Below are 27,456 nucleotides of genomic sequence, written 5' to 3'. Positions count from 1 at the left end.
CAATGAGTAAACTGCTAATGATAATGAAAACACCTTACAGATTTGGACATGACAGCTAAAATTTCCATACTTGCATGCAGGATTAAGGATTCCCCCCTCCCCTTGAGCCTGTGCTCATTGTCAGAGTGAGAACAATGACCTTTTACACCAAGGATCTTTGCTCTAGTATGTTTCTAGGCTTTCACAACTGGAGTCAGTTTCCATAAACTGTCTTTTTGTTTGTAGACTTTCATATTGTTAAATCATCTGGCTTGTAACTCAGAAAAAATTATAGAAACAGCAAATGTCTATAGCAATTTGCAATAAATAAGTCTTAAATGAAAGGGTAATTTTTCTACTTAGCCCATATTTTTTTACACCTCTTCTTAGTTACACACCTAGTTTGAACTCAAAAAGCCATTTGTGAGCGCTCACTGACATGTGCAGGTGCAATACACATGAAAATGGCAGTAAACTCACACAATTAGCCATGATATTAAATTCAAAAAAGTGAAGACATTTGGTTCAGGTATTCTGATATCAACAGGCACCTGGCACAGTGACAATAGTCGAGACAGTGGACACGCACTTGGAAGGAGCAGGTTAAAATCCCTAACCAGCTATCTAGAATTAATTTTCTGTACTTCCTTAAATCACTTCATATGAATGTTGGGATGGTTCCTTGAAAAGGACATGGCTCATTTTCTTCCCCATCCTTGTTCATCTCAAGTTTGAGCTCTGTCTCTAAATGTCTTCTTTAGGATTTTTTTTTTTTTTTTTTTTTTTTCCTGTTCCTTCTCATTTCACCTCTGGCAACAACATGTGTGTGTGTGTGTGTGTGTGTGTGTGTGTGAAAAAAATGCCAGTTTGGGTTTGGAGTTCACATTAAATTATAGGTCACCTATAATTGGTTAATGCCAGTTCAGAAGTTGGAGGAAGGGAAGATCTTAGCTTGAATAGGACCATGCTTAGTACTGTACTGCAGTGTTTAAACAAACCTAGTTACAATGTACATCTTGAAATCTTGTGGTGGTAGCCTGATCAGTAAAGTAGCCCAAGAAGATTAACCTTCTGAAACTTATTATTGCTACCCATTTATTAGATTAGATAAGATCAGATCCAGTCTTCATTCCACAGATCCAAAAATGAGATGATTTTTGTGGGTGTGGAGCATGTCAGAAAGTATGATATAACAAAACGTAGAACATTTGAATATAATACTTAACTGATCATTTCACAGGAGGTTGTCAAGATATGTGAATACATTACAGTAAACCGGAACTGCTAATGTTTACAGAATTAATACACTATCAGAAGCAGATATGATCATGCACTTTTAATAATTTTATCATACACAAAATTCCCAATCTTGATTGTTATGACCAAGTGCTGTCAGAACTGAATCTAACAGACATATTTACTTAAGCAGGTATAACAGTCCCTGTTAAGATATTCATCTATAGAGTATTTAAGGAACCATTTGCACTCGAGCACAGACGATATTTAATTTACTGAACTTAGATTATATGTATCGATTTTTTACGAGAAGAGAAAGCAAAACGAAGGAATTAACACCACTCTCTTGTTGCAGCCAGTAGGTATCAGCACTCTTATGTCATTCGTTGTCCTAGAAGGATGTAATATTTTGTGTGGCTCCACAGTTAGCCATATTGATACTTATTTGCAGAAAAGAGGCGCAGAATTAATAAGTCGTTCTCATCTCTGAATTATCTGCAATTATTTACCTTGAATTTTACGTAAGTGTCGTTCATATCGTAATGTATATGTTGAAATGAATACATGTTTTATTTAATCGTATGCTTTTCTCTGGTTCAGTAGTTTTAGTCACCCCAGTGTCATGATTGAAGCTGAGCTCAGATATCAGATTTTGTTTACAAAAAAATATATAATGAGCCCTGGCTACGTTCTGTACATCTTCAAACGTGCGAAGCTCGATAAATTCACAGCGTAAATTGCACTTACTTTATTGTCTGACCTCAATGAACAATGCTACGTAAGATTTTATGAAACATTAAGAAATTCAATTCCAATCTTAAAGGCGAAACAAACTTTAATCTCTCAATTACTTATACAAACAATTATTATTATTCTTTCTTTTCTCAGACGATATGTCTGGTCAAAAATGGAAAGTGACGTGAATCTTAATCAAGCGTGACTTCCTTTTAACTGTACGGTATATGTTACATTGCATTTAGGAACTTTCGGGTAATTGAACATGTATCAATAATTACGGATTTCTGTATTTGTATATATGAGTTTGGATGTAGCTGTATTGCATTGATGTACTGGTGGATATTGTGTGGTATGACTCCTGTAGTTGATAGTATAATTGGTATAATGTCAACTTTATCCTGATGCCACATGTCCTTGACTTCCTCGGCCAGTTCGATGTATTTTTCAATTCTTTCTCCTGTTTTCTTCTGTATATTTGTTGTATTGGGTATGGATATTTCGATTAGTTGTGTTAATTTCTTCTTTTTATTGGTGAGTATGATGTCAGGTTTGTTATGTGGTGTTGTTTTATCTGTTATAATGGTTCTGTTCCAGTATAATTTGTATTCATCATTCTCAAGTACATTTTGTGGTGCATAATTGTATGTGGGAACGTGTTGTTTTATAAGTTTATGTTGTAAGGCAAGCTGTTGATGTATTATTTTTGCTACATTGTCAAGTCTTCTGGGGTATTCTGTATTTGCTAGTATTGTACGCTGTAATATCTGGTGTTTATTGTTTGATCCTGTATTGCAATCATGAATTCTTCCGTCTCACTGTATATATTGCCTTTTCTTAGCCATATGTGGATGCGTCTTGATCGATGTGTGGCTGTGTTAGATGATACGGGTGCTTGCCATGTAGTTTTTTCTTTTTCCAATTTACTTTCTTCGTATCTGTTGATATTATGTGATCTAAAGGGTTGTTGAAGTGGTTATGAAATTGCAGTGGTGTAGCCGATGTATTTATATGAGTGATTGCTTTGTGTATTTTGCTAGTTTCTGCTCGTTCTAGAAAGAATTTTCTTAAATTGTCTACCTGTCCATAATGTAGGTTTTTTATGTCGATAAATCCCCTTCCTCCTTCCTTTCTGCTTAATGTGAATCTTTCTGTTGCTGAATGTATGTGATGTATTCTATATTTGTGGCATTGTGATCGTGTAAGTGTATTGAGTGCTTTTAGGTCTGTGTTACTCCATTTCACTACTCCAAATGAGTAGGTCAATATTGGTATAGCATAAGTATTTACAGCTTTTGTCTTGTTTCTTGCTGTCAATTCTGTTTTCAGTATTTTTGTTAGTCTTTGTCTATATTTTTCTTTTAGTTCTTCCTTAATGTTTGTATTATCTATTCCTATTTTTGTCTGTATCCTAGATATTTATAGGCATCTGTTTTTTCCATCGCTTCTATGCAGTTGCTGTGGTTATCCAATATGTAATCATCTTGTTTAGTGTGTTTTCCCTTGACTATGCTATTTTTCTTACATTTGTCTGTTCCAATAGCCATATTTATATCATTGCTGAATACTTCTGTTATCTTTAGTAATTGGTTGAGTTGTTGATTTGTTGCTGCCAGTAGTTTTAGATCATCCATGTTTGTCTAGGTATGTTCCAGTAATATTGTATCCATAATTAGTATTATTTAGCATGTTGGATAGTGGGTTCAGAGCAAGGCAGAAGCAGAAAGGACTTGATGAGTCTCCTTGGTATATTCCACGCTTAATCTGTATTGGCCGTGATGTGATATTTGAATTTGTTTGGATATTAAGTGTGGTTTTCCAATTTTTCATTTCTATGTTTAGGAACTGTATCAATTTAGGATCTACTTTGTATATTTCCAATATTTGTAGTAACCATGAGTGGGGTACACTATCAAAAGCTTTTTGGTAATCAATGTATGCGTAGTGTAGTGACCTTTGTTTAGTTTTAGCTTGATATGTCACCTCTGCATCTATTATCAGTTGCTCTTTACATCATCGTGCTCCTTTGCAACAGCGTTTTTGTTCTTCATTTATAATTTTGTTCTGTGTTGTATGTGTCATTAATTTCTGTGTAATGACTGAAGTTAGTGTTTTGTATATTGTTGGTAGGCATGTTATGGGGCGATATTTTGCTGGGTTTGCTGTATCTGTTTGACCTTTAGGTTTCAGATAAGTTATTCCATGTGTAAGTGTATCAGGGAATGTGAATGGGCCTGCAATGTAACTGTTAAATAATTTATGGGTTCAAATTAATGATATAAATTAATAGAAGGAAACATTCCACGTGGGAAAAATATATCTAAAAACAAAAATGATGTGACTTACCAAACGAAAGCGCTGGCACGTCGATAGACACACAAACAAACACAAACATACACACAAAATTCAAGCTTTCGCAACAAACTGTTGCCTCATCAGGAAAGAGGGAAGGGGAGGGAAAGACTTACCTTAGGGGGAAAAAAGGACGGGTGTACACTCGCGCACACACACACACACACACACACACACATATCCATCCACACATATACAGACACAATCAGACATATTTAAAAACCAATATGTCTGCTTGTGTCTGTATATGTGTGGATGGATATGTGTGTGTGTGTGCGAGTGCATACCCGTTCTTTTTTCCCCCTAAGGTAAGTCTTTCTGCTCCCGGGATTGGAATGACTCCTTACCCTCTCCCTTAAAACCCACATCCTTTCGTCTTTCCCTCCCCTTCCCTCTTTCCTGATGAGGCAACGGTTTGTTGCGAAAGCTTTAATTTTGTGTGTATGTTTGTGTGTCTATCGATGTGCCAGCGCTTTCGTTTGGTAAGTCACATCATTTTTGTTTTTAGATATGTTAAATAATTTAGTTAGATGTGAATGTGTTGAGGCGAACTTCTTTAGCCAGAAATTTGCTATTTTATATTTCCAGGGGCTTTCCAATTGTGAGTAGAATTAATTGCTTGGGTGACTTCATGTTGCAAAATTATCACTTCAGGCATTTGTGGTATCCTCTTGTATGCGTCTGTTTCTGCTTGTATCCACCGTGCATGCCTGTTATGCTGTACCGGGTTTGTCCATATGTTGCTCCAGAAGTGTTCCATGTCTGTTATGTTTGGTGGGTTGTCTACTTTAATGTGTGTGTTATCTATTGTCTGATAAAATTTCTTTTGGTTTGTGTTGAATGTTTGGTTTTGTTTCCTTTGATTTTCACTTTTTTTGTATCTTCTAAGTCATTTGGCCAATGCTTGTAACTTCTGCTTCTTTTCATCTAATTGCTCTGTCGCTTCTTGTTGTGAGATTTTACCTAACCTTTTTCGTTTTTTTGTCTGATATTTCATTTCTTATAAACTATGTTAGCTGTCCGATGTCTTTTCTCAGTTTTTCTATTCTGATCTGTAGCCCATGTTGCCATGCTGGTTTTGTGGGTTTCTTCTGTGTGTTGGTTTGTTCTGATCTCTGCCTAGTGTGTATATTTAGTGTAGTGAGTGCTCCTATATAAACGATTAGCTGTAACTCTTCCATAGTTGTATTTTCTTTTATTTTGTTGTGTATGATTGTGTTGATAGTTGTTATTGTTGTTTCGACTTGTGGGTTATTTGGTGGTCTATGCAAGAATGGTCTAATGTCTGTATTTGAGTCTTTGTACTCTATGTATGTTAGCTGAAATTTTTCTTCTATATCTAACATGTTATTATTATTATTTTATTTTTATTTGTTAAAAGTAGAAGGAGCTGCCAACCAAAAAGGTTTTTGAAACTCTTTTTAAACTGTGCTTTATCTGAAAAAGATTGTTGGCAACTTATTGAAAATGTATGTTCCTGAATATTGGACCTGTTTTGTACTAAGGTTGGTGATTTTAGATCTTAATGTAAATTGTTCTTATTTTTAGTGTTGATACTACTTATTAAGCTATTTGTTGGAAATAGACGTATTATTTGCAACAAATTACATAAAGGAATAAATATACTAAGAAGGCAGCAGTTAAAATACCTTCTTTGAATATGTTTCTACGTGGTGTTCTTGAAATTACACCAAAGTGAGTTTTATTACACGCTTTTACACTGCTAAAAACTTTTGCTCAGTTTGATGAGATACCCAAAACATGATCCCATATGACATAACAGAATGAAAGCAAGCAAAGTATGCAAGTTTTTACATTTATATTTCCTATACAAGTTTTTGCCTTTATATTTCCTATATCTAACAGCATTCCCATTGCAAATACAGACTTGTTTAAGTGCTTCAGCAATTCTGTGGTATGCTCTTCCCAACTGAATTTATTACTAACCCAGAAATTTAACAGTGTCAACCTCTTCTATCTGCCTGTCTTCACGTGTTATATGCAAGCTTGAAGGAAATCTCTTACAGATTCTGAACTGCATTAGTGGGTCTTTTCAAAGTTTAGTCACAGTGAAATAGCTTTACACCATTTATTACTGTCAGTGAAAATTTGATCAGCAAATATTTGTAAATCTATATTTGACTTGCTATTTATTGCTATGTTTGTATCACTTGCTAACAAAGCAAACCTAGCACCCAACAGTGTGACAGACGAGAGGTCATTAACGTACACAAGAAAAAAACCAATAGATCCAAGACAGAACCTTGAGAAACACAACATGTAATTAATTCCCAATCAGATGAAGACTGATTGCTTACTCCACAGGTATTTGCTTCTTGTTAGTTCGGTAAGACTCTAACCATTTTGCACAACTACCAGTGACACCATAATATTCTAATTTACTTAAGAGAATGCTGTGATTCACACAGTTAAAGGCTCCTGACAAGTCACAGAAAATGCCAGTAGCCTGTAATTTGTTACCCAATGACTTAAGTACATTCTCACTGTAAATAGCCTTCTGTATATCAGAACACTTAAGGAACCCAAGTTGTGACTTAGACAATGTATTATTAGCAGTCAGATGTTTAAGAAGTGAAATTGGTCAATATTCTAACGGTGCCTCTTTACAGCCCTTCTTGTAAAGAGGCTTAACTTCAGTAGTCTGGAAATGTTCCACTGATAAGAGTTTGGTTACACGTGAACACTAACTTTGTTGGTGTGTTATCATATCCATTAGAATACTTTGATGTTAAGGATTTGATGATGGATGCTACTTCTCTGAAAGAAGTGAGTGTCACTTCCATTTTACTTAAATTATTTGTAGAGATGATCTCAGATAATCCATTGCACTGTTTACTGAATCTCATAATGCCAAGTTGTCAGTAACAGAAACAAAGTACTTGTTTAAGAAGTTTGCAACTACATGCACTTGTTACCAATGTCTCATTTATTTTTAGTGCTATCTGTTCCTCTTCCATTCTGTGTCTTCACCACACCCCATATGGTTTTTATATTGTTGCCTTATGTAATTACCTTTTTCATATAATAAAACTGCCTACACTTCTAGATTAATTGCTTCAATGTTTTGCAGTATTCTTTGTAATGCATTACAGTGGTAACATCAGAGCTGTTCACAGATGCCTGGGATGTTTCTCAAATATTTAAATTCTCTTCATTTCACATGTTTAAAAAATGGCTCTGAGCACTATGGGACTTAACATCTATCGTCATCAGTCCCCTCCACATGTTTAATTTATTTCAATGACGTAACTACAAAACACACTCAAAGAACCAGCCTGAGACTGACAAGGTTTTCTACATATTCATTACATTATTCTGATTCCATCTTAACTGTTACCATATAGTTGAAAATTCTTATTTATGGATTACTGCTCTTACAGTCAAAGCCATTTGTATGTCACTGTGTTGGAGAACTCCTCAAATACATAACTTCTAGGGTGAAGATTGAAACAAAGACGTGACAAAGCATTCTGTGACTGTTAAGATATACTAAAAGGATTAGAGCACTGACACTGCAATGACTCCACAGAATAAAGAGCACATATAAGCTTACCAAAATGTCAAGAATTGCTGCTCATATTATCACATTTTGGTCTTCCGTTTACCTACTAGGAAGCAGTGGAAAGAGGCAAAATTCGCCAACATCACATAAACGTTACTGTGCAAGAACTGAAGTAAAGATTCGTGTTAATTTTACTACTTTCTTATTACCATAGTCCGTCGATTCGTTATGTTCTTTCGGAACAAATTGGTTTGTACGAAACGTCTGACTTCCCAATCTGCACACAGCACGTAGATAATTTGGAAGGACGTCGTTCACAATTTCTAAGTATCACAGAAAGCAATGTCGCTGAGATGCATCCAGTTGGAGAATGTTTTCCCATGTTTATTACGAAAAAATACACGATTTCATAATAATTACGAAACTGAGCCAGTGAATCAGATTGTGAATCCCTTTACGAAACTGAGTCAATGAACCAGATTGTGAATCCCTGTACGTGAAATTGAATGAGACTGAATATAGACAACTCCCACTGTTTTCATTTGTAAATACACGAGTTTTCAAGGAGAAGGTACAATACAATTCTTTGACACTGTCAAACGAACAGTACTAATGTTACACTTGGAAGATACTTGTAAACAACGGTATTTTCCACTTCAAGAAACTATAGGCTACGATCATGCGGGAAGGTGCACAAGTCACATTCAGCGTAATGCCTAATGACAATAATATATTCTCTTCTTTAATGTTGTACTTAAAACTTCTTTCCTTACCAAACGCGATAACCTTAAAAACACTCCCATGTTTCTCATTGCGGACTGCGACGCTTTCTGAACCCCGACCTCACTGCACAACAGCCAACAGCTGTTATCTGACACGTGTTACTTAACAGCATTCTCACCAACTACGATACAGATACACATTCTGCTGTATCATTAAGTTTACATAATACTATACCATACTACATTCGCAAATAAACGACGTGAACGAAAATGTCTTCGAAGCAAAATAATATATCATAATAAACAAACCCCATTTACGTTCGATAAAAGATTGACATTAAACTAATAATACCACAAGCTCAAGTAATATTTAAAGACTATATCATAAGAATGTGAAAAATATTAGCACTGTGCACATTCATATAGCGTAGCGCTTGGTAGGGATGCCCAAGTGGTTTACCATTTCAGAACAGTACGTTTTCTCTTTCTTCACAGGTGCCAAATATCTGATTTGACAATGCTGTGCGTTCTACCGAGAAACTAATATTCTAACAGAAAAACTGACACGCTTTTCTCGTTGATAAAACCTCAGGAAGGAGACGAACGTTTACATGATGATTTCGATTTATGGTCCTCTATAGCACTAAAACGTATCATATAGGAGAAATCCTTCTCACTCTATTAGTCAAATACATCAGCAATGTTTAAGAAAAATAAACTATCTGTAATATACTGTATAAATAAATGGGTACCGGTGCTGGTAATCATTAATGAAAAGTGACATGTTTTATCCTGGCAATTATTTCAGAAGTTTTCAGCTCAGAAGTAACCATAAGGGCACATTTAATTATTTTCAAAAAAATGTACTATAAAATACAAGGTCAAATTCAAATGTATGAAACAGTCTGCCCGTACACACCACAAATCTTTATTTCAAAAGTTATGCACCAGCATTGGCCCTGATTGCTTGGTCACTCATTCACATGTAGTGTTTCGTAAATCACCTTATGAAGGAAAGCCTTGATGGATGTGGAATGACTCAAGTAATACATTAGCAAGCAGAAGCTGCCACAGCTGACTACTTTTGTAAAGTATAAATCTACTAACAACAAATTATGACTACTGCCAATCTACTTTTAACTACCATACTGGCAGCCTATTCAACTTTGTAATTTACTTCCTGATTTCTCTACATATGTATATTAAGAGAAAAATGGTGCCTTTGAAAAAGGCATTGCTTCTTCTCTAACACCAGCCATAATCAGCTGCAGTTTTTATCTAATACTTCAAGATTCGGATCATGACAGACAACTGCTTAACAGTATAATGCAAGTCATCATCCTATGTGGTAAAGGAAAATCATCTTTTAAATCTTTCAGGCAAGCCAAATTACCTTGTTCTCTAATGAGTTTGTGTCACTGTTCCAAGCTGTATTTTTTTTTAAATAGGACTGTATGGAAAAAGCCTCAGGATTCTAAAAGGAAACCCTGGATTACTGGAAGGATCAGAGTTGCCTATAAAATGAAAAGAAATTTACACAAATTGGTAAGGATACATGATGATCCCATGAAAAAGAAAAATTCTAGATTGTACATAATATTTTAAAAAGAGTCATAAACATTCCATAACCATGCTTGGTACATTGCATCTGAACTTGACAACTCCAACAAAAAAATCAAAAACCATCTGGAAAATTATTTAAAGGGAGAGTGAAGAAAAAACAGAGAGCATATCTGATATAGAAATAAGTCAGGGGTGGAAATATAGTAAAAAGACAGTGAATGATTTACTAATATCTTCAATATAAGTTTTTAGCAGACACAAGAAAACTGACTGTAAATACTCAGTATTGATACAATAATCCTTTTGCATAAAGCTAACTGTTCCAAAGTTAGCCACATGCTTGTATCTCCTAAGACACTTTGTGATATCATGAAGACAATTAAAGAGGTGAAAGCAAAAAGTTCTTCTTTCACAAGGATATTTAAGCACTGTCATGATTACATAAGTGCAGACCTGTTCATATATTTAACATATCCCTTCATCAAGATATTGGAGTTAAGAGCTAGATTCCTATATGATTTACAGTGATAATAAAACTATAAAACCAATGCAATAACATAGTGTAATTAAACAGTTAAGTTGTTGTAGCAGTCATAGCACTAACATGCAATTCAAGTAGACACTGGAGAAGAATTCTTCAGTACTCTACAGAGGGTGCTCTTTTAATTTACACAAATGTTAGTCCTCAATTGTTCCAGTGGTAAAAACTGAATATCCTTAGGTAGAGCAAGAAACAGTTTTAGGGCCACCATTGGGAAGCTATTCTGTACCTTTGTTAATCGACATTTTGACCTGTCTATACTATCTTTATTGCAAGTGCAGTGTTGGTGAACTTCAGTTCTCTTTCTGTAGGTCTCATGATTAACCTTTACGTTAATGTGGCAATTGAACACATACTGGCTGTAAACATTCAAAACTTCTGATATGCTGAATCTATAGTATAGATAGAGAAGTGCTTAATGAAATGCATTTAGCTGTAAAGAAAGTCATGCATGAAGCCTTCAGTGACTACCATAGCAGATATTGTAACAAAACCTAAACAAATTCTGGTTGTATCTAAATGCACCAAAGCTAGCATCCAGTCCCTAGCGAATGAGACAGGAACTGAAACTGAAGGTGGCAAGCAAAAGCTGAAATGCTTAACTCTATTTTCAAATTTTCCTTTACAAAGGAAAACCCACCAGAATAGCCCAGATTTAATCCTTGTGCCACTGAAAATATGAGCAAAATAAGTTTCTTGTCAGTGGCATTGAGAAACAGCTGAAATCATTAAAGAGCTTGAGGAAATCCATATCAGATTCTACACAAAATTTTTTGACTATAATCTATCACATATCCCTTGAACAAAAAACCGTGGCCGGTTCTTGGAAAACGCACAGGTCACATTCAGATTCAGATTCTTTATTGGTCATTCAGCATTATTACATGCAATAGACTTTGTCAGTTCACTTAACCTATTAATTTTACAAAATAAATTTTAACATATTTAAGTTGATATTGGGCGTTTCTAAAAATTCTTCTAATGAATAGAATGGATTAGTTAACAAGAAGTTATGAAAATTTTGTTTAAATAATTTGTCAGGCTTGATTGACCCATTTTTAGACAATTTGTTATATATTTTAATTGCCATATACTTGTGACTATTGTTAGTTTTAGCTAATCTATTTTGTGGCAACAGCAGAGAAATACAGGTTCTTGTATAGTAGTCATGCCTTTGATTTGTTACACTTAAATTAGGTAGTTCATCAAGTATGTAGTTAACACTGTCAAGAATATATAAGTTAATAACTGTTAAAATTCTATATTTAATGAACATTGGTTTACAATGTGTTCTATTATCTACCTTAGCCATTACTCTGATCGCTTTCTTCTGGATCACCATAATTTCGTTTATTTTTCTGCTGTTTCCCCAGAGTATTAACCCATACCTTAAAACAGATTGAAAAAAGGCAAAGTACGCTGTCCTTACATACTCAAATATCACACAACACATCAGTCTCTTCCACAAATATATAACTCTTGACAACCTAACCACTATGTGATCAACATGAGAGTTCCATGTTAGACTGTTGTCAAGTATGATACCTAAAAACTTTGCCTTTTGTTTTTCTATTTTTGTAGTCTTTGATAGACTGAACCACATATTCTGGGTCTTTTCCTCATTTAATAGCAGACCACTGGCATTAAACCTTGATGTTGCATTTTCTTTTGCCAATTTCATATCACTTACAAGGTTATCAAGTACATGGTTTACAGATAGAAAAGTTGTGTCATCTGCATACATATATGTCTTTACATCTATATTTCCTGGTAAGTCATTTATGTGTACAAGGAAAGGAAGTGGTCCCAATTTAGACCCCAGTGGCACTCCGTGTTGAACCTCGAGTATGTTTGACAGGTGACTTCCTGAACTCACCACCTGTTTCCTTTTATTGGGGTATGATTTGATGAGTTTTAAACTTTTATCACATATTCCATAGTACTCAAGTTTAGAGAGCAAAAGTGAGTGGTCAACACAGTCAAAAGCTTTGCTCAGATCACATAAGTTACCAGTGTGTGCGCATGGTCCTCAAATGCTACTAGAATGTCTCTGACTAAGAGCTCTATGGCATGTATAGCTGACCTTCCTTTTCTGTAACCAAACTGTGATGCACTTAAAATACCATTTAGTTCTAGGTACTCATACATCTGCTGATATATTATGCCTTCAAAGACTTTTCCTAGTACTGGAATTAGTGAAATTGGTCTGTAGTTTGCAGGATCTGATTTGACACCCTTCTTAAAGACTGGAGTTACCTTGGATAGTTTGAGAGGGTCAGGAAAAACCCTTGTATGAGACACAGGTTTATAGAATATGTTAATGGTGCTGCAATGTAATGTATGATTTCTTTCAATAAATTGTTTGACATATTAAAAATATCTGTACTGTATGAATTTTTCATTTTTTTTGACTATTTTAAGAACTTCATGTTGGTGTACCTGTTTAAAGTGTTTCAATGATGATCTGGCCCCATTATGATTTAGGTTTACTCTCTTAAGATAATCTATACATGTAACATTGGGTTTACTGATCAACTTTTTGATATCATCTGCACAGCTTACAAAATATTTATTGATCTAAATGACTAATGGAAAATCTCATATAAAGATGTGAAACAAATACTAACAAAGAGATAGAGGGGCTGGCCAGTACTTACCTCAGCTCAGTACAGCTGATAGATACACAAAAAACAGAACCAAAAATTTTACGTTCCTAGCTTTCGGAACAAATGTTCCTTCATCAGGGAGGAGAGAGGGGAAAGAAAGGGAAGAAGGGAAAGTAGATTCAGTTACTCACAACCCAGGTTATGAAGCAACAGGGAAAGGAAAACAGGGAGGGTAGCAAGGATGGAGGCATGGTTGTCAGAGGGAAGCCCTAGTACTGTTCTGTTTTTTGTGTATCTATCAGCTGTACTGAGCTGTGGTAAGTACTGGACAGCCCCTCTATCTCTTTGTTAAAATATTTATTGAATGTATCTGCTGGTATTGGGACTGTCTTCTCAAAGTTTCTGACTTCACCTTTAACAGCATTAATTACTGATCAGGCTGTTTCTTAGTGATTTTCTTCAACAAGGATAGTAGAAGTGATCTACAAAACTGCCATCCAATATTCTTGACACTGATTTGTTGTAGAATCTTACATGTGCTGAGGTCAGACATAATGAGGTATCTTGAACAGAATTACCTCCTCCATGCCAACCAGCATGGATTCCGGAAACACTGGTCATGTGAAACCCAACTCGCATGTTTCTCACATGACATACTGGAAGCTTTGGATTTCTTTACATTTACATCTATGCAAACCACCATGAGGTATATGGCAGAGAGTATGTCCTATTGTACAAGTTATTACAGTTTCTTCCCATTCAGTTCATGTGTATTGTCTAGATAAATGAGTGGTTGAATGCATATTGTAATTATTCTAAACTTATCCTCATGATCCCTATGTGAGTGATACTTATGGAAATGCAGTGTATTCCTAGATTCCTCATTTAAAACCAGTTGTTGAAACTTTGTTATAGGCTTTCTTGGGATAGTTTATGTCCATCTTCAAGAGTCTGTCAGTTCAGATTAGATTAGATTAGATTAGATTAGATTTACTTTCATTCCAATTGATCCGTAGTGAGGAGGTCCTCCAGGATGTGGAACATGTCAGAAAAACAACAATACATGACAAATATTTACAATTAAAACAAATAAGCTAATGTACCATTCCACAGGTCCCAAGTGGAATGATCGTCATTTTTTAATGAACACTAAGAGTAATTTTACAAATACTAATGCACTGAATTTAAAATAAAAAAGTTTTTTATTTATTTATAAGGTAATACAACTACTGTAATACTTATTTACAATGAACACATTACTGCACTGAAATGGTGCAGAAGTTAGATTATACTAACACACACACACACAAATTTTCAATGAACACATTACTGCACTGAAATTGTGCAGAAGTTATGTTGTACTTATATACAAATCAGTTGGTTTTACTAAGAAATTCATCAATGGAGTAGAAGGAGTTGGCCACCAATAAATCCTTTAGGCTTCTCTTAAACTGAATTTCATTGGTTGTTAAGCTTTTTATGGCTGCTGGCAAGTTATTGAAAATATGTGTTCCTGAATAATGCACACCTTTTTGTACAAGACTAAGTGACTTTAAATCCTTGTGAAGATTATTCTTATTTCTAGTATTGATTCCATGAATTGAGCTGTTGGTTTGAAAAAGTGATATATTTTTAATGACAAATTTCATTAAGGAATAAATATATTGGGAAGCAGTAGTTAGTATCCCTAGTTCCCTAAACAGGCTTCTGCAGGATGTTCTTGAGTTCACACCACATATAACTCTCACTGCACGTTTTTGTGCCCGGAAAACTTTAGCTTGGCTTGATGAATTACCCCAAAAAATAATCCCATATGACATTATGGAATGAAAGTAAGCATAGTATGCCAGCTTCTTCATTTTTATATCCCCTATGTCTGACAAAATTCGCATTGCAAACAGAGATTTGTTAAGACGCTTCAGCAGTTCTGTGGTGTGCTCCTCCCAGTTGAATTTATTATCAAGCTGTAATCCCAAGAATTTAACACTGTCCACTTCTTCTATCTTCTTGTCATCGTATGTTAGACATATACTCTTGGGACACCCCTTACAAGTTCTGAACTGCATGTAGTGTGTTTTTTCAAAGTTTAGTGACAAAGAATTGGCTAGGAACCAGTGATTAATGTCCACAAATATTTTATTGGCTGATCTTTCTAAGACTACATTTGACTTGCTATTTATTGCAATGTTTGTATCATCGGCAAACAAAACAAACTTGGCATCTGGTAATGTTACTGATGAAAGGTCATTGATATACACAAGAAAAAGTAAGGGCCCCAAAATGGAACCTTGTGGGACCCCACATGTAATTAGTTCCCAGTTGGATGAGGCCTGATAGCTTGATACATGTCTCTTTCCTAATAACACCCTTTGTTTCCTGCCAGAGATATAAGATTTGAACCATTTTGCAGCATTTCCTGTTATACTATAATATTCTAGTTTACTTAAAAGGATATTGTGATTTACACAGTCAAATGCCTTTGACAGATCACAAAACATACCAGTTGCCTGCAATTTTTTGTCTAATGAATTAAGCACATTTTCACTGTAAGTGTAGATAGCCTTCTCAATATCAGAACCTTTTAGAAATCCAAACTGTGACTTTGACAGTATGTTATTTGAGATAAGATGGTTATAAAGACGACTGTACATTACTTTTTCGAAAATTTTTGAGAATGCTGGCAACAGTGAAATTGGATGGAAATTTGATGCTATTTCTTTATCTCCCTTCTTAAACAGTGGCTTAACTTCAGCATATTTCAGCCATTCAGGAAATATTCCACTAATAAATGACTGGTTACACAGATAGCTTAATATGTTACTTAGCTCAGAATCACATTCTTTAATTAACTTTGTTGATATTTCATCATACCCACTAGATGTTTTTGATTTTAAAGATTTTATGATGGACATTATTTCTGTTGGGGTAGTGAGGGTCAAATTCATATTAAGGAAGTTACTTGAAATGTCTGGTCTAAGGTAATCCATAGCAGCATCTACCGAACCTGACAACCCCATCTTGTCAGTAACAGTTATAAAATGTTTGTTAAAAAGTTCTGCAACACTATACACATCTGTCACCAATGTATCATTTACTCTTAATGCTATTTGTTCCTCTTCATGCCTGGTTCTACCGGTCTCCTCCTTCACTATATCCCATATTGTCTTTATTTTGTTATCTGATATGACTATCTTTTCCTTGTAATATATTTGCTTTGACATCCGTATTACAGTCTTTAATATTTTGCAGTATTTCTTATAATGTGCTATAGCATCAACATTGGAAATGTTTCGGAGTGACAGATACAGTTTTCTTTTTGTTTCGCAAGATACCCCTATTCCTCGAGTAATCCATGGCTTCTTTGTAGACTTTGCTCTAACCTTGGTAAGTTTTGGGGGAAAGCAGTGTTCGAATAAGGTAAGCACTTTATTAGCAAAAATGTTATATTTTTCATTCATGCCATGAACGCTGTAAACATCAGTCCAGTGAATGTCTCTGAGGAGTGTCCTAAAATAATCAATTTTTGGCTTACTGATTACCCTTTTGAGCTCAGATTTAACAGATTTTATATCCTGTTCAGTATTAACATTTAACAGAAGGAACTGCATGTCATGGTCTGAGAGGCCATTGACTATTGGTTTTGTAATATAATTTTGTTCATTGGACTTTTCTATAAAGATATTATCAATGGCTGTTTGTGAGCAAGTGGCTATCCTAGTGGGGAACTTTACTGTGGGAATTAAGTTGAATGATAGTGTTACTAACTCAAACAAGTTCTTATTGGGAGAGTCTTTAAGGAAATCTACATTGAAATCACCAGCAACCACTATTTCTTTGTTTTTGGTTGTTAAATGGGCCAGTACAGCTTCAAGGTGGTTGACAAACAGATTAAAGTTACCTGCAGGTGCTCGATATACACTTAATATTATGAAGGATTTTTTGTGAAATTCTAATTCTGTTGCACATGCTTCCATATGCTGTTCTAGGCAAAATTTATGAATGTCTATGTTCTTAAATTTATGACAGTTCCTGATGAATGTGGCAACTCCTCCTTTCTCCATTTCTGATCTACAAAAGTGAGATGCTAACATAAACCCTGTAACACTTAACAGTTCTATACCAGTGGTCACATGATGTTCAGAGAGGCAGATTATGTCAGCTGGGTTTGAAGACTCTAATTCATCTATGCAGATAGTTAATTCATTAATTTTATTTCTCAGTCCTCGAATATTTTGATGCAATAAAGATAGCTGACATTTCTCATTGACTGAGTTAAGATTGGATGGAGTTAAAATATCTGCTGACAGTTGAAAATTCTTAATCAATGGCTGTTTATGCTGATGTAATAAGCTGGAATTATGTTTTTTGATTTCTTTCTCAAACTGAAGATTTGTCTCAGTTCTAACCTCTCTTAAAATTTGCTTTCTTTCTGTCCTCCCTACCCTAAAAAAGGGTCTTTTCTGAATCCTATAACCACTGGTATTTTACCACTCATGATAGTGCCTCCCCCCTTTAACTTTCCTGCTATTTCCCCAGCCAATTTACCCTTCCCCTTCCTGTTGAGGTGAAGGCCATGCCTAGTATAATCCCACCTACTGAGAGAATCAACAGGAACCACACCAATGTGTGACCCCGCACCCGACATGAGCAGCCGTTCCAGCTCCAAATTAACTCTCTTGACAGAAGAGTTCAAATGAGGTCGGTCATGGCGCCCAAGAACAGATACAAACTCAACACTAGTATGCTTCGATGCTGACGCAATCTTCGCCAGGTCACGCTCTATACTGTACCCAGGATCTCTGTCAATACTGTTACCTGCCCCACCCACTATAACCATGGTGTCTTCCTTAGTGAAATCTTTGCAAAGTGATCCTAAATCCTCTGTCACCTGCTCCAGACCAGCACTAGGTTTAAAAAAATTGGTGACCTGGTATTCTGATCCTAGTTCATCCTGCAAAAGTTGGCCAACACCTCTTCCATGGGAACTACCTAACAACAACACTTTCTTTCTCTTTACTGATTTCCCTACATTCTTACTTTTCAATTTGCTGCTGAAAGTTTGTTGTGCCCTGTCTACACCTGCAACTGCTTGAGGCTCACCAGCTTCTAACTGAAGCAACAGGTCAAATCTATTTTCCACATTCACCATAAAGCTGTCAGACAAAGTTCTAGGCCTGTTCCTCCTGTTGCCTGTTGCCACTTCCCACCTCTCTTTACCCTTCTCCCTCCTTAACCTGTCAAGATCTCCCCTGGCCTTGTCTAACTCAGCCTGAAGGGCGGCAATTTTCCCCTCCTGTTCTAGTATCTTCCTATCTCTACTACAAATCCTACAAAACCACTGATGAGTCTCATTTACTTCCCCTATTCCCACGCCACTACAGTCACCCACATGGAAAAAACGGCTGCACCCATCACACCAAAGCCCCGACCTAACAATTCTACGGCAAGTCAAGCACTTTTCACTCATGATAAACGTAATAGTTTATTAAGAATAAGTCAGTTAAATTACAGATAAACACGAAAATATGGTTACACAAATTTGGCCTATACGCAACTGTTTACGCAACTGTGTGTAAACAGAAACAAAAGTGCAAAGTTTCTGAAACAACAACTTAAACTTTACGCTACTTTCCGGAAATGCTAGTTAAATAATGAAGAGGTACGCTAAGTTAAATTGCTGGAGAGAGCAAGGAACAACTAAACGAAATTCTATAGATTTGCTTCAGCAGAACGTAAACAGAAAATACGACTGTACGGTCTTTTCGTGTTTTCTGCTATATTACGTAAAGAAAAATGAAACCTTTAATGGTAGACTTAAACGGCACACTAATACACTTATTTACCACGTATTCAGTACAAATCTATATTTTTTATAATCTAAAATGACTTATTTTTACGAGAACACCAAAACTCGCGCTAGTCGCCTGGCTGCAGGGCTGCCAACCCTCAGTATCTCTGTGTCAGTTTCCTACAGATGAAACCAACCTGTGACCATTGGTGCTGCCCTTCTCTGTATCTATTCAGTATCTCCTGTTAGTCCTGTCTGGTATGGGTCCCACATACCCACACACTTGAGCCAGATTCTAGAACTGATTGCACCGGTGACTATCTCCTGATTGCATTGCTCCAGTATTCTACCAGTAAACTGAAGTCTGCCACTTGCTTTATGCACAGCTGAGTCTATGTGATCATCCCATTTCATATCCTTACAAAGTGTTACACCCAGGTGTGAGTCGACTGATTCCAACAATGATTAATTGATATTACAGACATAGAATACTATGTTTTTTTTCATTTTGTAAGGTCACAATTTTACATTTCTGAAATTTAAAGCAAGTTGCCAATCTTATCAAGATCTGGATGAATATTTATGCAGCTTCATTATAGATAAGTGCATCACCTGCAAAAAGCCTATTGTTATTATTAATATTTTCTCCAAGATTGTTTATATACAACATGAGCACCAAGGGTCTCGACACACTTCTCTGGGGTAAACACAAACTTACTTCTACATCTGATGACGACTCTTCATCCTAGATAACATTCTGCATCCTCCTTGTCAGAAAGACCTCAGTCTAGTCACAAATTTTGCTTGACACCCCATATGACTGTACTTTTGACAACAAGCATAGGTGTGGTACTTGGTCAAATATTTTTTGTAAATTAAGAAATACTGTGTCTACCTGATTGCCATCATCCAAAGCTTTCAGTACGTCTTGTGAGAAAAGTGCGAGTTTGGTTTCACATGATCAATGTTTTCGGAGTCCATGCTGGTTAGTACTGAGCAGGTCACTCTGTTCAAGATACCTGATTATGTTTGAGCTCAGAATATGTTCTAGGATTCTGCAACTAATCAATGTCAAGGATACTGGACACTAGTTTTGAGTTGACTTTTATTACCCTTCTTGTAGACTGATGTGACCTGTACTTTTTTCCAAGAACTGGACATGGTTTATTGTTTTTGGTATCTATGATAGATTATAGTTAGAAGAGGAGCTAACTCATCCACAAGTTCAGTATTGATTCTGATAGGGGCTTCATTGCTTTTCATGACATCTTTGAACTCTGGCACTCTGTTGTGAATGCTTCAGCAGTTTACCATTAGGATTTTAATACTCTCGCCTGCGGAAGTCATTTTTTTCTGTCTTACACTGACAACTTCTGGGTCTCCTACAGCTACTGTTACCTCGATCAGATGGAGAGTCACCTAATTTAAAAAAGCCTTGTGTGCACCCCACACACATCTTAGTAGCAGCCTCCAATTTGTAGTGCACACTTGACCCATTTAGAGGGATCAAGGCAGTCAGGTGAATGCAGTATTTCTTGATTTCTGAAAAGCATTTGATTCAGTACTACACCTACACTTTTTGTCAAAAGTATGATCATGTGGCATATCAAGTGAAATCTGTGACTGGATTCAGGATTTTTGGTAGGGAGGACACAGCATGTTACCTTGGATGGAGAGTCTTCATTAAATGTAAAAGTAACTGCAGATGTGTCCAGGGAAGTGTGTTGGAACCCTTACTGTTCATGTTGTATATTAATGATGGTACAGACATTAATAACAACCCAAGCTTTTTGCAGATGATGCAGTTATCTGAAATGAAGTACTGTCTGAAAGAACTTGCATAAATATTCAGTTAGATCTTCATAAGATTTCAAAGTGGTGCAAAGACTGGCAACTTGCTTTAAATGTTCAAATATGTAAAGCTGTGCATTTCACAAAAAAGAGTATTCTTTGACTACAATATCAATGACACACTGTTGGAATCAGCCAACTCATACAAACACCCGAGTGTAAAAAATTATACAGAAATGAAATGGAATGATCACACGAGCTCAGTCATAGGTAAAGCAGATGGTAGATTTCGGTTTCTTGGTAGAATACTGGGGGAGAGTAATCAATCTACAAAGGAGATTGCTTATAAAACTCACGTGACCAATTCTAGAATCTGGCTCAAGTGTGTAGGTATCTGAGACCCGTATTAAATAGGACTAACAGGGGATACTGAATGTATACGGAGAAGGGCAACACGAGTGGTCACAAGTTGGTTTCATCCGTAGGAAAATGTCACAGAGGCACTGAAGAAACTGAACTGGCAGACTCTTGAAGATAGGCATAAACTGTATTGAGAAAATCTTCTAACAAAATTTCAAGAACTGGCTTTAAATGATGACTCTATGAGTATACGACAGACCCCCACATATCGCTCACACACAGATCATGAGGATAAGATCAGAATAATTACATCATGCACAGAGGCATTCAAACAATCTTTATTCCTGTGCTCCATACGAGAATGGAATGGAAAGAAACCCTAATATCTGATACAATGGGACATACCCTCTGCCACACCTCACAGTGGCTTGCAGATGTCGTAAAAGTTAATTTACAGTGGTCAGTTATTCTTTGTTTGAGGTAATGATCCTAATTGCTTTCTTTTGCAATAAAAGCATATTCTTGCAGCCTACAGAATGACCTCAAAACAGTCCACGACTAATGTGGTTGTGGAACAGTACACTATTAGTAGGTAGTGTTCTGATATTATACTTCTAGTTTCCTCAATAGGTACAGGACCCATGAAAGTTCGGAACATATGTATTTAGCTTGCTGTTGCCAGGTTAACTTGGTATAAATGAAAAAGCCCAGAAACTTGTGAGCTGCCATGTCACATAATGCTCCAATATCACTGAATCTTTACATCATCCTCTGAGTTTTGTCTTCACTAATTTTCATCTTGTTCATGATGAAGCAGATGTCATCTTCATTGAGAAGGACTTCTGCTTGTTGAATTGCCTGAACAACATTCTCTTCTTTTGAGAACAAGTTTGTATCATCTTCAAACTGCAAGGTGTGCCCGTTGGAGCCAACATCAACAAAAATCAGAAACTATGTCAGCCCTTTTATGGATCCCTGTGGCACACCATGTTGTATCTTCTTTTCACCTGTGTCTGTCTTCCACTGATAAAGTCTATCATCTGTTATTCAGGCAGGATCCAAGAGTTTGCAGAACAGATCCCCCAATACCATATGATTTTAGCTTACCAAGCAGGACCTTATGTGAGATTAGAGTCGAATGCCTTACTAAGATCACAGAGTACTAGTGCTACACACTCTTTGTCTTAAAAACTCTGACTTATATTTGTAAGTAAGTTGAGTATTTCTGTTGTTGCTGACCTGCCCTTCCAAAAGCTGTCTTGCATATTGTAAAAGAGGTTATTTTCATCAACTTAATAGTTGATCTTTCATTATTGGCTCCATCACCTCAGCTAGAACTGGTAATATAGATATGGGCCAGTAGCTTCACACTTTCTGTGGATTGCCTTTTTTGTGTGTGCTACTTTCAGGAAGTCTGGGAAACCCCATCTTGGAGGCATTTATTTATTACTCCTGTTAGTAGTTGTGCAGTTTCACTGGTTATTGTTTTTTAATAAGATGTAGGACATGTCTTGAATATTGGAACTCTGTGAAGGTTTATGATTTTTTTATAATTTTTGTTATGTCATTTGGATACAATCTGTTCTGTATTACCATATCACATATATTCCAAAATTTCAAAGCAACTGCACATTCTATTCCAAAGTCAGGAATTTCTCAAAACTTGCTTTCCATTATCTTTATAAAATATTCATTAAACTCATCTGGACTGGAAGAATTAGTGCAAGAGGTGGGCCTTTTCATGTGTAACTTAATCAGATCTGCTGCTGCCTTACCAATCTTCTTCAATAAATTTGGCATTGCTTTCCTTCTTTGCCTTGTCTGTTTCTTTTTTGTAGCTCCTGTTGGCCTGTAAATAACTGCAGTACAGTCTACCCTTAATATCATTGTCTTCAGCTGCTTCGAGTAATTTTGCTGTTTTGTGAATTATAAATCCAAAATATTGTCCACTTGGGGTCAGCTGCCGCAAGAAAATTGCATGGTTGAGTGACATGGTTGTAAGTGAGTAGAACTGAAACCTTCACCAGCAAGGATTTTCCCAGCCTATTTATAATGTTGCACCAGCTACTGTATTTCCTTAGCAAAGTTGGGTAATGCCACTACAGTTATGATGATGTGTTCAATAAGCTTGAAACAACTTCCCTATTTCACAACTGTATTGTTTAGCAGGATTCCCTGGTGGATGGTACGCAGTTATAAAAATATGGTCTATCTTCTATTAATGATTTTTATGATCCAGAAGTGAACTGTATCCCATTATCAGACAGTATTTTTGGTAAAGTAGCCCCCCCCCCCCTCTGATTTTGAAGATAATGTTCCTGCTGGCTGCTTTCCAAAGTGGGTACAACCTGTTAAATTTAGAAAATACATCAACCATGACAAAGATGTACCAGAAACCACCTTCTACTGCAACAAGTTCATATTGTTCACTTGGCAGGATATTCTGCATAAAACATCTGAAAGTCATATTCGTCACTTTCACTCTGGCATCTGTCACAGGTTGCTAACAATTTGCTTGTCCTCTTAGCGATATTGCAAAAATAAAAATTTTCCTGGATTTTTTTGTATCCGTTTCTGTGTTCCACAATGCCCAAAGCTTTCACAATGTATCGTTCATGTCAACACAATCAGAAAAAGTCACTGTCAATCCAGTACTAAATAAACAAAATCCCCTTGTATACTTTTTAATACTCCCCCACTTTTTCATGTCTTCTCCTTACTAAATAACTCTTAAACAGCTTCCAGTTTTGATCATGGTTTTGATTCCTGCAGATGTCATTACAAATGTCCCCAATGTCTTGCTCATAATTTACCCTTTTCAGATACAAAATTCTGAATTATTTATCACACTCCCCAATATTGTCTATGAAATCATTCCCCACTGGAAATCTTGATATGTAGTGGCAATTAAGCTGTCATGCTCTTTGATATGCTTAGTGGTGTAACCAAACTGTTGCCAGAAAAGTGTCCTCCAAGTTATCCTACCATAGTGTATCCTACACTCCTGTATATAGATCAATGCTTTATGGTCTGTGTAGACCACAACCTGATGCCCAAGTAAGTAGTTTCTGAATTTGACAAAAGCCCAATAAATAGACAATAATTCTTTCTCAATTTCAGTGTAAGATTTCTTGTGTTTTTTAAATGTTCGGCAAACAAAGGTGATGGATCTGTGTTAACAACCCATTCACTTCCACTGCTTGGTAAAGGTGAGCTCTTAGATTATAGTCATTGCTATCTGCCATGATACAAAATAGAATGAATAAATCAGACCTGCATAACACTTTACTGTTACACATTGTGTCTTTATGTTATCAAAGGCAACCTTGGTCCCATACTCACATAACAATTGTCTTGAGAAGTTTATTGAAACTAGATGTATTTAAAGCCTTTGTACTCAGGAATTTTTGGTAATATCCAAACATTCTGAAAAATGACTTAATCTGTTTCTTTGTTTTTGGAATTGGGAATTTTACTATGGCTTCAAATTTCTCTTGGTCTTACAAAATCCCCTCTTTTGAGATGCTGTGGTCAAGAAATTTTAGTTTTTTCGTAGCAAATTTACATGTGGGTAATTTTATGGACATATCCATTGCCTTAATTTGTTACAAACTTCCCTCAATATCTTATCATAATCTTTCCAACGTTACCCAGTGATCACAATATTATCAACATAAATTGTTAATTTAGCCAGAATTTCCTTTCCTGAAACAAAATCTAAAGCCCTAATAAACTCTGCAACCAAAACATTGAGTCTGAAGCGTACCACACAGTACTGATGCAGTACATTTTCTTGAATTTGGATCCAGTGCTACCTGAAGAAAGCCACAGGTGCAGTCCAAACTAGTCAAAAACTTCATATCTTTGAATTTATGTAGGAGCTTGTCACTATTCTTAGAATGATCTGCTTCTCTTTCTAGAAATTCATTCAGGTGTCTCGAATAATATTACACCTACCTAACACTACCATCCCATTTATGAACCACTACTAACGGGTTGTTATACTCACTAATACTTCACCCCACAATAGTCCATATCTCATTTTCTGCAATTCATTTTCCACATCTTTTCTTCTGGAGGTGGGAGCCAAAAAGGGTCATTTGGCTTTAATCTGAGTCCACACTCATGATCCCTTACCTTATCACATCTTTCATCAAATATATCACAATAACCCCACAACAGTTCCCTCAGTTCAGTGATTTGATCAGGACTTAATCTCTCTAGCTTCAACTAGACTACTGTATGCCTCATCATCATTATCTTTCCCATTATCTTCTTCACAGTATCCCCCATCATCTACAAAACTCACTTCTCAAATCTGAATACCCAGTCTGTACAATTTTGAATTAATAAATTTGTTATTGGACTTATTCCCAATTTATGTTCTGTAAATATAAATTTTTGGTTCATCCTATCAAAATTGCCTCTGTCTTCAGTATCCAATTCATAACCAACAAAACATTTTAATTCCGGTTAGAAATGAAAAAACACCCTGTGTGATTTGAATATTTTTTATAGAGAAAGATAAAAGTACGTGTCTATTTATACTTTTGCTAACCCTGCCAATGGCTCCTCTTATTTAAGTGCCAACAACTGGTAACTCTATGACATCTGTACTTTGTTTAGTATGTCTATTAATTTCCCTGATATGGCACATATGGGATTACCTATGTCAATCAAGCTATAGCTTTCCCTTCAGTCTTACTGGGAGTGTGATCCCGAGGTTAGTTAAATGAACTAAAAATTCAGTTCCAGTCGGAGACCAGAAAGTGATAGTAGGAAAAGAAGAGAAGGATAAAATAGTAAGAGAGCAAGAACTGGGTGGAAAAGAAAGAAAGAAGAACCTACTTGATTTTACAAAGAGCATATTTTAGTCATTGCAACCACTTGTTTTAAGAATCACAAAATATGTGGAAGACACATGGAGACATTAGAAGGTTTCAGGTAGGTTATATAATTGTAGAACAGGGATTTCTAAACCAGCTTTTTAGGGTAAATCCAGACAAAAGGTTCCCCTGCCTAAAGAGTATCTCCTGTAGTTTCAAAATATTCAAACAATCACTCACAAGACAGATTTTAACACTTCAGTTATCACATATACCAGCTGTCACAAAGAAAAACAAACCACTGGAAAGAGTAACATGGGGCATTTCATAGACTTAACAATCCTCCATCAAAACATGCAATCAATAAAAAATAAAATACAACTATTAGGAGTTGAGCTCCAATGTTTGAACTGCACAGTAGTTTGTATTACTGAACACTGGTCTAGAGACATAGAAATCCAAAATGTAGTATTATCATTGTATGAAAAGGTACACTCTTACTGCAGAACTACTTCAAGGGGTGGAGGATCATGCATTTATATCAGAAAAGGAACACAGTTCAAATCAAGACATGACCTCAGTACAGTAAGTGAAGACAAACACTTTGAAATATCAGCTATTGAATTAACAGGGCCTGATATCACCAAGAAATTAATCCCAGTGGTAGTGTGGACACTTTCTTCAATAAAGTTCTAGATAAAGTCTCAAGTACAACGGTCAACATAATTCTGTGTGGGGACATTAATATCAACACTAATATCATAAACGAATCCATCAACACCTTCATAAACATTCTTCAAAGTTTTGGCATGTCCCTATTGGTCAATAGTGCAACAAGGGTTACTACAGTGACTGCATCAGTAATTGACCATGTGGCCACAAATATGGACAGGGAAAAATGTGATGTAGCTGTAAAAGATCTCAGACTATCAGACAACCTCTGTCAAATAACAACAGTAAAATCAGGCATCGAATCATTCACTAAACTACAAGCCTACAAACGACATCTATCAGAAATCAAAATTAAAGAATTTTCAAAAGAGCTAAAAAAAAAAAAAACAAAACTGGGATGAACTGTATAAGGAAACTAATGTGAATATGAAATTCTCTAAATTCTCCACATTGTTTAAATTGAACTATGAAAAGGCATTTCCAAAAGTATGCATGTCTGTATCAACAGCTCACAAAAACAGATGGATAACAGCAGGTATTAAGAAGTCCTCCCAAACACTTAAACACCTCAGTTCCATGAAACAGATTCGCAATGATCCAGAATTCTTAAATTTCTATCATAGATACAAAAAGATCTATAGGAAGATGCTGATTGCTGCAAAAAAGTAATTTAATGACAAAATAATACACAATGTAGAGAATAAAAGCAAAGCAGTCTGGGATGTTATAAAAAAGGAAACAGGGAGAAGCAAACAAATGCAG

At 35.9% G+C, this 27,456-nt stretch overlaps 1 protein-coding gene across 1 annotated transcript in view; it reads right to left on the bottom strand.

Annotated features, from left to right (window-relative positions):
* Positions 1–8,751, bottom strand: part of LOC126237508 (acetyl-CoA acetyltransferase, mitochondrial) — a 118,389-nt gene extending 109,638 nt beyond the window's left edge. The window contains exon 1 of the mRNA XM_049947668.1: positions 8,599–8,751. Within this exon, the coding sequence (XP_049803625.1) occupies positions 8,599–8,637 (39 nt within the window). The 5' untranslated portion in view covers positions 8,638–8,751. The remainder of the gene's footprint in view (positions 1–8,598) is intronic.
* Positions 8,752–27,456: the final 18,705 nt, after the last annotated feature.

Source organism: Schistocerca nitens, chromosome 2 (genome assembly GCF_023898315.1).
Source record: "Schistocerca nitens isolate TAMUIC-IGC-003100 chromosome 2, iqSchNite1.1, whole genome shotgun sequence".
Classification (NCBI taxonomy): domain Eukaryota; kingdom Metazoa; phylum Arthropoda; class Insecta; order Orthoptera; family Acrididae; genus Schistocerca; species Schistocerca nitens.
This window is presented reverse-complemented; position numbering and strand designations above follow the sequence as displayed.